Source organism: Phoxinus phoxinus (genome assembly GCF_949152265.1).
Source record: "Phoxinus phoxinus genome assembly, chromosome: 18".
Taxonomy (NCBI): domain Eukaryota; kingdom Metazoa; phylum Chordata; class Actinopteri; order Cypriniformes; family Leuciscidae; genus Phoxinus; species Phoxinus phoxinus.
In genome coordinates this window covers 17,304,181-17,316,387 of record NC_136893.1, presented here as the reverse complement: position 1 = coordinate 17,316,387, position 12,207 = coordinate 17,304,181, and the positions used below count along the sequence as shown (strand labels likewise).

The 12,207-nt window shown below is 37.7% G+C and overlaps 2 protein-coding genes across 7 annotated transcripts in view; one reads left to right on the top strand and one right to left on the bottom strand.

Annotated features, from left to right (window-relative positions):
* Window positions 1–3,844, top strand: part of mfsd4ab (major facilitator superfamily domain containing 4Ab) — a 23,357-nt gene extending 19,513 nt beyond the window's left edge. For all 6 annotated transcript variants that reach the window (XM_079589293.1, XM_079589294.1, XM_079589291.1 and 3 more), the window contains 6 exons: window positions 336–466; window positions 561–734; window positions 951–1,098; window positions 2,743–2,813; window positions 2,891–3,008; window positions 3,113–3,844. In XM_079589293.1, the coding sequence (XP_079445419.1) occupies window positions 336–466; window positions 561–734; window positions 951–1,098; window positions 2,743–2,813; window positions 2,891–3,008; window positions 3,113–3,240 (770 nt within the window). In that variant the 3' untranslated portion in view covers window positions 3,241–3,844. The remainder of the gene's footprint in view (window positions 1–335; window positions 467–560; window positions 735–950; window positions 1,099–2,742; window positions 2,814–2,890; window positions 3,009–3,112) is intronic.
* nucks1b (nuclear casein kinase and cyclin-dependent kinase substrate 1b) lies at window positions 3,831–12,207 on the bottom strand. Its single transcript, XM_079589300.1, has 8 exons — window positions 11,720–12,207; window positions 9,898–9,947; window positions 9,581–9,635; window positions 9,268–9,296; window positions 9,001–9,138; window positions 6,786–6,953; window positions 6,537–6,677; window positions 3,831–6,378 (listed from the first exon to the last, which is right to left on the bottom strand). Exons 1-8 carry the CDS (start codon window positions 11,734–11,736, stop codon window positions 6,059–6,061), a joined length of 918 nt encoding a protein of 305 aa, XP_079445426.1. The 5' UTR covers window positions 11,737–12,207; the 3' UTR covers window positions 3,831–6,058.

The following is a 12,207-nucleotide window of genomic DNA, read 5'->3' as shown; positions in this document are numbered from 1 at the left end:
AAGTTGCTTTCTCAGCATCATTACTCCAATCTTCAGTCACATGATCCTTCAGAAATCATTCTGATGTGCTGATTTGGTTCTCAAGAAACATTTATTATTATTATCAATGTTGAAAACAGTTGTGCTGCTTCAGATTTTAGTGGCAACCTCAAAACATTTTCCTTAAGATTATTTGATTAATAGAAAGTTCAAAAGAACAGCATTTATGTTAAATATGTGTATTTGTTTCATTATAAATGTCTTTACTGTCTTTTTTTTATCAATTGATTGAACTTCTGACTCAATAACTCTCCCCAACTTTGTTTCACTATTTTTTTCTTATTCTGGTCCCTTAGATTTTCATCTTTCAGGACATGGAAACATTTTCAGCTGCTGTATGAATGGTAACCTGCGTGGGTTACCGGTCACTTTTTTTGTAATCCATATCTTGGGTGGTATGGTGCTGTTTATGACAGAGGGCATTATGGTGAGAAAGCTCAATGAGGCTCATTCTTTTTATGAATATTTTTTAAGGAATTGCAAGTTAAAATTCATACTTGACCCTTAAACCTCACCTTTAGGGGGTCTATGCCGGCTTTGTTTACACGTATGCAGTTTCCGCTCCCATTTCTCTGCACGCTAAAATGGCAGGATACCTGAACAGTATCTTCTGGGCAGCCGTCACTGCTGGACGACTGGTGTCCGTCCCGCTATCGTACCGCTTCAGGCCGGTGCATCTGCTCATCGTGAACCTGGTAATCTATAATTAAATACTGTAATTAACATACATAGAGCTGATTTTCACTGTTTACAGAGTATACACTCACCCAAACTACCTACAAGTTGTTTCCTTCATGCTCCATTCAAGCTGTTGCTATCAGTTGTTAGAAAAATTGAGTATGAGATGAATGATAGATTTACGATTGTTGAATTTGGATCCTCTCTCGTCTCTCCCTCTCTCTCTTGTTAAGGCTGGTGTGAATGTAACATTGCTGCTGTTACTGATCCTCTACACAAACAGAGTGTTTCTGTTTGTTGGGACGACCTTGCTCGGGCTTTTCATCAGCAGTGTTTTCCCCTGCATAGTGGCCTACACTGAGGACATCCTAAACTACCGCGGTAAACTTGCAGATTTGCTAGTGTTTTTGGGATCATTGTCCTGTTGCATGACCCAATTTTTTTCAAGCTTTAGCTATCGGAAAGATGGCCTCACATTTGTCTCTAGAATAATTTGGTTTACATGGCTAAAGGCCATTGCACACTGAGTCCGAAATTTTCATATGCGTTTTTTCGTATTCGTGATTCGGTGGCTCTGAATTGTCAAAGCACCATTCAAACACCATTCAAACTGCTTTTTACGGATGCGAAAAACGCAGAAATTCAAACCCGTTTAAAAAAAAATTATGACGGACGAAAGTTTCGGAGGCAGTGTGCAAGGGTGATTGACATAACTTGAGGTCGTATTTATTTTTTAACGTGCGAAAAAAACTACGCAAGCATCATCACTGCTAGAGATGCACCGATTGATCGGTTGGTGTCCGAAATTGGCCGGTTTTCACGTGAACGGCCATGACCGGTGGAGGCGGCTGATTTTCCAGTCAAATTCACTCAGGCGCCGCATGATTAACATCGCGCAATATCAGCATCACACGTGCACAGGGAACGCACATGTAGGAAACCTTGTGAATTACGGCCATTTCACACTGCAAGCGTGAGCAGCGCGTATTTTTTCGGGCATGCATGTTAATCAATGAGTGCGTTCACACCACGAGCAGGAGCAGCGTGTGAGCGTCAAACAGGAGCGTCGCGTGAGCAGCAATGAAGCGGGGGTTTCGGCACCGAGTCTATTTTTGCTGCGCTGCTCACGCTCAATTAAAGTGAAAGCACACTTTTGATTGACAAAATAAATATGATTTCACACAAAAAGTGGCCAAAATGCACAGAATTTGCATGTCTAGTGTGTTTTAACAACAACTGGAGTAGGCTATGTCAGAAAAGAACAAAGAACGGTGCTTAGCCTACTAACATTGTGCGCCGCCCATTGTGCGTTATAGATCAACTAACATGAATGATCATTATAAAGGTTTAAATGACAAACCACATTCACTTATGTATTTAAGAATTTAAATATCAGCCAAAAACTGACTGGCATTTAACGCAGCCAAGAATACAGACTTTGCCGTTATTAGTACTGTAGTGTTTTTTTAGTGTTAATTTATTGTACCGGTAGTTGGGTTAGGTGGCTTAGGTTTTATTGTGAATTTATCATGTAAATTAGTTGTCTTGTATTTAGACTACTTATATATACTTTAAAACATTTAATATTCAATTTTAAGAATTTTTTCAATATCATTCATCGTTTTGAAGCTCTTTTAAAAAAAAGTATCGGTTCAGGTACCGTTTAGGCACCGGTACCATTTTAAAAGTATCGATTTGGCACCGGTATCGAAAAAACCCCAAACAATACCCAACCCTAGTTAATTGAGGCCTGTAGAGTCTGAGGTGTAGATCTTGGGTGTTTGGCAATATCTCTGAGAATTGCGTGGTCTGACCATGGGGTGAATTTACCTGGACGTCCACTCCTGGGAAGGTTGGCAACTGTCTTAAATTTTTTCCACTTAATAATAATCTTCCCCACTGTAAATTAATGGACTTCAAATTGTTTGGAAATGGCAACCAAATTAATGACTAGTACAGGGGGACTTTAAGAATATTTTCAGATATCCCTAAAGTAATGGACAATTACAATTTTTTTTTCTTCAGGATGTGCAACAACAGTTTTAGTGACAACTTCTGGAATGGGTGAGATGACCTTGCAAGTGTTGGTTGGATCAGTAAGTTCTTGCAAATGTTTTAAAACTTGGGAAGGATTTTCTAAAAAAGTAAATAACCCTGAACAAATTTCTTCCAGCTTATTCAGAAAAAAGGCAGCTACAGTTTTTTGGTGTGTGGTATGGTCACCGGATGCCTTGGTTTCATCTTCCTCTTTAGCGTGATCCTGTGCAACCGCATCCACAGAAATCTCACAGGTAAAAACAACATACATGGTGATAAACAGTATTTATGTCAGCAGTTAAGTATGTAACTTAAGTAAACTGGGCAACATTAATGACTCAATGTCTTCACCATCCAGGAGCATCTAAAAAAGCAGCCATGGTGGAAGCCCCCCCAGCACCCGCTCAACCTGCATCAGAGAAAGCTGCTCCAGAACAGAAAGTTGCTGTAATACAGCCTGAATCGATTAAATGTGACTCTGGATGAAACCATTGACAGGTCACACAACCTGCTGGAAATACTTGACAACTAAACTGTAAACAGTGAATGTGCTTTTATCATATTTGTGTAAAAAACAACAGAAAACTCTACAGTGATGCAATATGTTTTTATGTCTAAGTTTGGTATTATATATGTTTTTTTTTGTTTATTTGTTTAGTTTCTTGCAAATAATCTTGACTGTTAATTATGAATATTACAGGAAGAGAAGACAAATGTGAGAAATGTTTGATTACAGTTGGGGAATCAAGTCATTTATGGCATAAAATGGATACATAAAGAGTTTTGTGCTTTACCCAAGACTGAAAATTATTAACACCAAATTAAATTAATAATTCACCAATCTAAGAATTCCTACCACTTCCCTATTCCTTCAAAACGTATCTTGTTAAAACTGGTCTTAGGCTGGAAGGTCATGGCCAGAATATTGTACTGTGTTCATTTGAAAACAGCTTCTGGAAAACTCACGACTAACGCAAAAAGTTATTTGAAGTAATATTGCAATCAATTATTGTTTGCCGTGTCAAGAGACATAATGTTGTGCAAACTTTGTGTTCTGCCAAAATAAATGTGCAGAAGATATTTGAATGTCTTTATTTTGTTGTGTTATTTAGTTAAAATATTCTTTAAAATTAAATTAATACCCTTTATGTTCCGCAGAAGAAATTAATACAGTTTTGGAATGACATGAGGCAAGGGTGAGTAAATGATGACTGAACTATCACTTTTGGGTGAACTATCCTAAAACTGTTGTCATCATAAAGTCACATTAGTGAAATTTCAGAGAAAGTTGGGCAAAATATCACTGGTGAAAAGGTCAGTTTTTTTATTGTCAATAGTGCAGTGATGTATGAAGCACAGCTCACACTGAAGTCAACGCAGAGAATCTGCATGACCAACTTGAACACGTGGAAATCTTGCAGACTAGCAAGCTAAATTCATGTTAGCTTGTTTCCTATTTAAATGACTCTATTTTGCCCATGGAAATTCGTTGAACATTAAATATAATCGCACTTCAAAACCTTGGAAATTCTTGAGTGAATTCCTATGGAAATTAATGGATTTTGTAGTCTTGTTGACACCAGACCCTTCTAAGTTGTAAATTGACATTCGCAGTGAAGTATTCGTAAATTGTTCATTCACAGCCCATTTCCAAAGCGGTGTCACCAACAGGCGTCGCTCAAATGCCTCTGGGCGCAATTGGATAGATCTAAAACCAATCAGAGCGATCGTCATCGTGTAAAGCCCGCCTCAACGTTTGTGATTGGTGCCTCGATTTGGAAAAATTGGAAATGGGCTCTTGGCCAGACGGACTTGCAGAGCAAATCTCAAATTTGCCGGATGTTCGTCAGGGTTTTCCCAGGCTATGGATTTTGTCCACTCTAAATGTTTCTCTCAAGCTATTGCTTTGATTGCAAGTGTGATCTTAACTATATTCCGCTATTCTGGAAAGTAGCTACAGTATTTGTTATAAAAGACATCATGGAGTATCAACATAACTGTACCAACATAAAACACAGTGAGAGATTAATCTTCAAACTGTACGATCTCAGGTGGGTCTTAAATCTGAAAGGGGCTAAGTAAACTAGTGTATGATGTCATTTCCTTTACAGTCTAACAAAACAAGATGGCGCTGTAAAAAGTGAAGTGAAAAACAGGTCACCAACTACTCGATTTCTTTAAAGATACATTTTATTTTTCCTTGTAAAACAAATTTTTACAAAAATCAGAATAGCGTAATTAAAACAAACATTTATTTTGGATAAATTATGATATAGACTGAAAGGCTACAGATTAGGATGAAGATACACGCGATAAAAATAGTCGTATGAAGCTGAGAAAGCTATGAATGGTGTGCACTGAATTCAGCTCGTTTTTACCATTCTAATGGCTCAACGGACTGCATTTAAAAAGGCATCTATAAGCATCAAAATATTCTTAAAAAATGCACACATGAAGCGTCACAGAGGTCAATAATAATGTTTTCACTAGCTCACTTCTGACATCACTCATCCTGAGCCCGAGACTCCGCCCAACCGATGTACTTCGCACCACGTACATGAAAGCATGCCAACCATGAAAGAGGTTCAATACAACCATAGAAAAAGTCATCTTAGTTCAAATGCTCAGACGGGAAAAAGCTGGTTTACTAGACTGAATCAAGAAACAACTGCACGGAAAGTGGGAGAAAGTAGCGTACTAGAGCTATGTAACGTACAGTTGATGTAGCAAGGAAAATCACGTGACTGAACTGCAGCCACAACAATCCAGTGCAGTTCATGACGATAAGCGTTTGTGTTCATTATAAGCCTGTTTTCAACGGTCAATGCAGCTGGGACGAGATCATGTACATTAAAAGTCACAAACATTTGTTTGTTTGGGAGTAAACGAGCAGTTACGTTCTTATTCAAATGCATTTTTAAACAAAAAAATAAGGTGCCCATAAAGTGAAGTAGAGCCTACTACAGTATAATCTGTATTTTTTTGGGCACGTCATTTTCATCCTTTGTTATACGTTAAAAGTCAACTATAACAAAACGGTTTCGGCAAAAAACGTTGCAAAGCTATAATTGAAACATTAATTAGTGATTACTATGAAAGACCGCATTTTGGGAGAAGGCCAAACCGAACAGTTTTAGAATAGGTCTGATGATACTTTACAGATTTCGTCCGGAGATATGGTATTTACAAGCTGAGGGACATAACAAACATCCAAAACACTCTTTGAGCATTGTGGGAAATAAATTCTACTGCTCCTCGTTGAGAAAACCAGATAACAGACACGTTCACCAGCAGGCGGAAGAGCTCAGTCTTCACCTGATGGAGCTTCCTCCTCAGAAACATCGTCTTTTTCCTCTTTCTCCTTCTCCTTATCATTCTCTTTCTCCTCCTCTTCCTCCTTTTCTCCGTTGTCGTTGTTTTCCTCCCCTTCTGCGCCACTTTCGTCATCCTGTGTCTTCTTCGGGGCGGGCGACTCTTTCTTGTCTTCCTTTTTCGCCTCCTCCTCTTCCTCCTCCTCCTTATTACTCTCGATATCTTCATCTTTGGCTTTAGGCGAGGCCTTTTTCACAACTCTCTTAACCTTCGTCTGACGTTTTCCTCTCCTCTTCTTGGGCCCTCGGGTCACTAGGAGAAGATAATTCACTTAATTACTGTAACTGTGACAGTATCTAGAGGAAGTTTGCAATTAATTATCAAGTGATTAGTGATTAATTATCAAGGTATTACAGTAGACCTTTTTTTTTGCAGACATAATCTGATAATAGGATTATGGGTGGCATTACCTGAAGCCCTTAGCTTGGGTTTAGGGGATTTCTTGTCTTTGCTTCTCCGGCTCACTTTTGAGATCTTCCGTTTGGGTCGGCCATAATCACTGTCGTCATCATCGTCCTCAACCATAAAGTCTTCGTCACTGCCCGAGTCCTCTATGAGCAGATGAGGGAAGTATAAAAAATCAGGTATCTCACGGTTAGCTAACGTGCGAATGTCAATGTTCTTGAAATAGTTTGACTCTGACATAATACTGTTTGTACCGCCAGTGTAAACGTCACTGTCTTCTTCCTCCTCTTCCTCTCCTTCCTCATCCTCACTTCCTCCGTCCCCAAGAAGGATCTCCCTCTGTTTGGACGCGGCTTTAGTGGCAGCCTGACGCACCTGCCGGCCCTTCTTCTTCACAACTTTTACCTCATCGTCACTGTCATCTGTGTGTCACAAGAGCAGATATGTGGTTAATTAACGCAAGCTGAAGGTTTGTTAAAAATATGCTAAATGCATAAACACTAAATCACAATACAGGCATGAAAAACATTGACTGCGGTTTTGCTTAAGTGAATAAGAGCAAGTTAATTAGCAGATGAGAGCAGATTCACATTGTAAAAAAAAATTTAATTCCATTTTAATAGCATAAAAGAAAATGAAGCATGAAACTGAAACACAATTATATTATATACAATACATGTTATATGTTGTTAATTATATATATTAGAAATTAAACTGGAATCGCGATTTGAGTTAGTGCGATTTTGAATTTGAATTTATTATGAAAATACCCGAGGTGGCTTGAAGAACTCAAATACACCATGTATTGCGGCAGTCGTGTGTTTATTGTCTTTGTGTTTAATAAGTAGAAGTGTTTCTATCTACTTTTTATTCAGCTACAATAGCTTGATGCATTTGTCCACATTAGGGATTTCATGGAACATTATAAGTTATATTATTTATGTGAGGCATATTTGGAGTTTCTGTGTGAGGGCGCCCTCCAGCTTCCAGTATGAGTTAGCGCTCAGTAATACGTTTACTTGTAATGCGCAGTCATTTTGGGTAAAAAATAGGAAAAATAATACTTCTCTCTAAATAATTTTATATGTTAATCTATATGTTTTTCTACTTGGGTTATATTTCATATGAAAGATATGGACTTTGATTTTGCATACCTCCTGAAAAAAATCAAGAAATTAGAGTTACAGATTTTTATCATAATAATATAACATTTTATAATAAATCCTTACGGTCCCTACACACCGGACGCGAATAGCGCGTCAGGCGCGAGTGATTTCAATGTTAAGTCAATGCAAAGACGCGTTACACACGTTTTACGCGCGTAACGCGTCTTTGCATTGACTTAACATTGAAATCACTCGCGCCTGACGCGCTATTCGCGTCCGGTGTGAACGCACCATTAGACCTTTCTATTGATTTATAATTATAGGCTGCCTGTCTGCGATTTTTCTTTAAATTATACTATTATTTTCATTGTTATGATTTATTCCTAAATACTTGCGTTATTTTAATAACGAAAGTGTTATTACAATAGTAATATTTCTTATTTTGTTTAATATTTTTCTTTAGCAATAATAATAATAATAATCATAATAATTATTAGTCATATTAATATCTAAGAACAAAATGTTGGGCCAAATTGTGCAGCCCTACAAACAAGCACAACAAACCGGGTGTTATATTGATTTTTACAACTATATATATATATATATATATATATATATATATATATATATATATATATATATATATATATAATTATTTTTATTTATTTATTTGCATTTTTAATTGCAAATGGCAATTATAACCAGAAGGAAAAAAACGCATTTAGACCCTCCCCCCCCCCCTCTTGTGCAGCCCTATTGTGTCATTTACTTATTTTCCTGTCATTTCAAACCCATATGACTTTCATTCATTTTCAGAACACAAATGAAGATATTTTTAATGAAATCCCTCAGAGATTTCTGTGCCTCCACTGAAAGGCTGAAGTCCTCCCAAAACTCTGATGCTTCAAAACGTTCATAAAGAGATTGTACAATACATCCATATGAATCGAGCGGTTTAATCAAAGTCTTCTGAAGAGACACGATTGCTTTATATTATGAACATTCATTTTACGCTTTTTCCCACATATAAACATTGATCAGTGAACATACTATGGAGCACACAAATATGATGCCATGAGGGTGAGTAATGTGTGAACTAAACCTTTAACATTATACACTACCAGTAAAATGTTTGACCACACTTGACTGAATATATATATCCCATGATTATGGATGTCAAAATATTTAATAATTTTTCATTATAAATTGCCACTTGAAGAACACATGCCATTGTTATTATACATATTGTGCATATATATATTTTTAAAGAAGCTAAAATATAAGAAAATGGTAAAATGCCAAATGTGCACAGAAAGTAGTTGTCAGGGGAAACTGTGTAATGAAGTGCTTATACTGGTAATACCTGCCGCCCTTTTCCGTTTAGCTGTTGCTTGTCTCCCCTTGCTGGCCTCTTTAGCGTCAAAATCACTGTCACCACCATCATCCTCCTCTTCCTCATCCTCCCCATAGTCATTGTCATTGTCATCATCACTTAAATCCTCTGGAATATTGGGATAGAAAAACAATTTCTCAGAATGTTTAATAACTGAATAAAAAAATCTGTATAAAATAATTATAAATAAAAAAGTTAAATATAAGCAAAAAATAAGTCAAATAAAATTTGACTTACTCTTGTGGTCCTTGACTCGAGAATCATCACTACATAGGAAGAAATGCAGCATTTATGTTTTAGTGAAATTTAAAATAATTTAGACAAAATACAGCCCTCATGAATTTAAACAAAACGAATATGTATGCAGCTCATAAATAATTTTAGAAATGGAGGAAGCAAAAATAAATGCATGCAAACTTGACAGTAGTGCTTAAAGGGTTAAACTAAAATATTACTTTTATAAACAGAATTGTATTAATTTAGCTATCATTACTTTCTTAGTTACTACATATGTACTAAAAAAATATTATAACTTATCAGCGAGACTGACCTGCGTTTTACAGAAGTTTTCTCAGGTCGTTCCGTTTCTTTTGCATATTCCTCATCTGTGTCAAATCAATCAGGTTATAAAACAGACTTCACAGCACATACAACACGGCATCTACTAAAATATTAATGCAGAACAGTGACATTATTTAACACTAGATATCTCTTTCAATTATTATTATTATTTGTAATAACTTTTTCAAGCCTGGGAGAAAACACTTTCACTTTTCCCGCCTTATATTTCCTGACTGTGGGAAAACCCTGTTGAGTGTGACACAATAGTGAGGTGTGCAACAGGACATTTGCATTAGAGGAACTTACCTGCATCGTCAGACTCTTGGAATTGTGCATAGTCAACAACCCTTTTATTCCTGTGCACAAAGAACAGGAAAGGAAATATAAATGACCCACAAGAGGACAAACATGTATGCAATATGTTCATACACAATTTATTATTAGTCACAATTAAATAAAAATGGACTATTCTTATTTTGTATTGCACTATTTATAAATTATAAATCAATTAGCTGCCTGTGCACATAATCTTTTTAGAATTCATGTGCTCTTTAATTGATATAACTTCCCCTCCCTCGTCTTTGATGAGGAGGGCAGGATCAACCTGTCACTCACATGACATCAGCGATAGCAAACCACAACCATCCAACCAACTCCAGATGGACAAAAATCAAGCCCTGCCCTCATTTTTTTCTTGTGCTTCACAATCATAGACCGTAAGGTCACAATAGAAAAGGAAAGACTAGCGCAACTTTTGATTAATGCAGACTTTAAATCGTATTAGTCCTATTAATCCTATTAATATCTTATTGCACCATCTTAATGAATTTACATGCTTTGATGCTTAAATTTCAACAAAAATAATCGAAAAATAATCAATAATGTAGAGACAACCTGCACCATTTTGTTTACTTTTTAATGTGGGAGGAAAAACAAAACATTTATCAACTTTATAAAATAAAAATAAATAAAAAGGAAACCTGACCTGACCTGAATGCGGCAGAACTTCTCTTAAGGCTAACAAAAACGAAATCATATAAATCTAAAAATAAATAAATGGTTGCAGATTTTCTGATTCATTCTCCATATGGCAACAGAGCTGTCACTGCTCTTATTTAAAGCAGTGAAGGGGCAGAGGAGCCAGGGGTGCCATGTTGGAGCAGGTTAATTGCCATGCCAACAGCAGCAGTGTGGAGGGAGGGACTCTGTTTGTTCAGATAGGGGCATTGAACCACAGGCCCTGCAGGTCAGACAGTATTCACTGACCACAGGACCGTCTCAGTCCATAAATGACACCGACGAGACCTACATTCACTCCCTGCTCCGAGAGGGTTGCATATTAAATAAAAGAAACCGGTTTACTGTTTGACAGATGATAAGCAACACGTTGCCAATGTTCACGTCACTTGACTTGAGCCCGTGGATTCATATCAGCGCTAAGAAATCAACAAGGGCGCATTTAAATACATTTATCGCGAAACGCAAACACATTTGTTGACTTCCCACTTAGGAGCCTTCATTTCTGACTGAAACCAGATCCAAACCCAAGGTGCATTAACTACAAACACAAGTTTGAAGGATAAATGGTTCAAGTAGTGTGTGTGAAATAATGGCGCGCGTTCACGCTCAAACACACGCTGCCGCTAAACTAACACCAATGCTCGCGGGGCTAACTGAGGAAAATACGCAAAACTTCCACAGAAATACGCTATTAGTGTATCACGTTTACCCTGAATTACGAAATAACCAGGAAGCTATTTATTTTCATTTTTTGTGATAATGCCTAGCTGCCTGGTTTTGAACAACATGAATTCCCCAGCAGTGATAACTACTATCCCGCTTTTTTATTTTATGCTGGCCGCATGAGGTTAACATGGGTAACGTTACGTTTGGGGATGTATCCACCGAGACTGCCATGTTTTAAATTAAATTATATTCGTAAAAATATAAAGAGATGAAAATCTACGTGTTTAGGTGTGATTTGTGCTGTTTTGTGAAGCTATGTAAACACGCGCAGAAAATGCTGGTTAGCCAGTTAGCATTTAGCAGCATGGACTCGAGACCCACACACCGATCACACATCATGTGCGAACCTCTGAAACAACTGAGACTAATAAAACGCACTTACCTTGAAGGTCGAGCCATTCTGCAGACAGATTGAGAGACTTTTGTTTTTCCAAACTACAATTTTATTTGTAAACCCAGGTGCTGTCTTGCAGTGCTGCCTTTTTGCAGCTGAAATCCAGGTGTCCCTCCTGCTGCTGGAAAGCGCTTTCTGTAGCACGGAGCTGTAAGAAACTACCTAGATGCAATGCAAACTGCACTAAAAACGCGCAAATGTGTGCGATCTAGAGCATCTGCTCGCACGCCGCGTTGGTCTGTGTGTGGGTAGAAAATGGAGAAATGTTGAAGTTGATCCACAGGCCGGATTGACCTGGTTAAGCCTGCTGTCGAATGGTAGCTAACTAATTAGCCACTGCCTGGCCTACCAGCCAGGAATCTTTTATGAGTAGTAAAAGTGGGATGGGAGTCTGAAGAACGCAAGATGCCCGCAAACCAGGATTGGACGACCCCACTCAGCAACAGTCCTTTACTACCCACTCTCCATGGTTAATC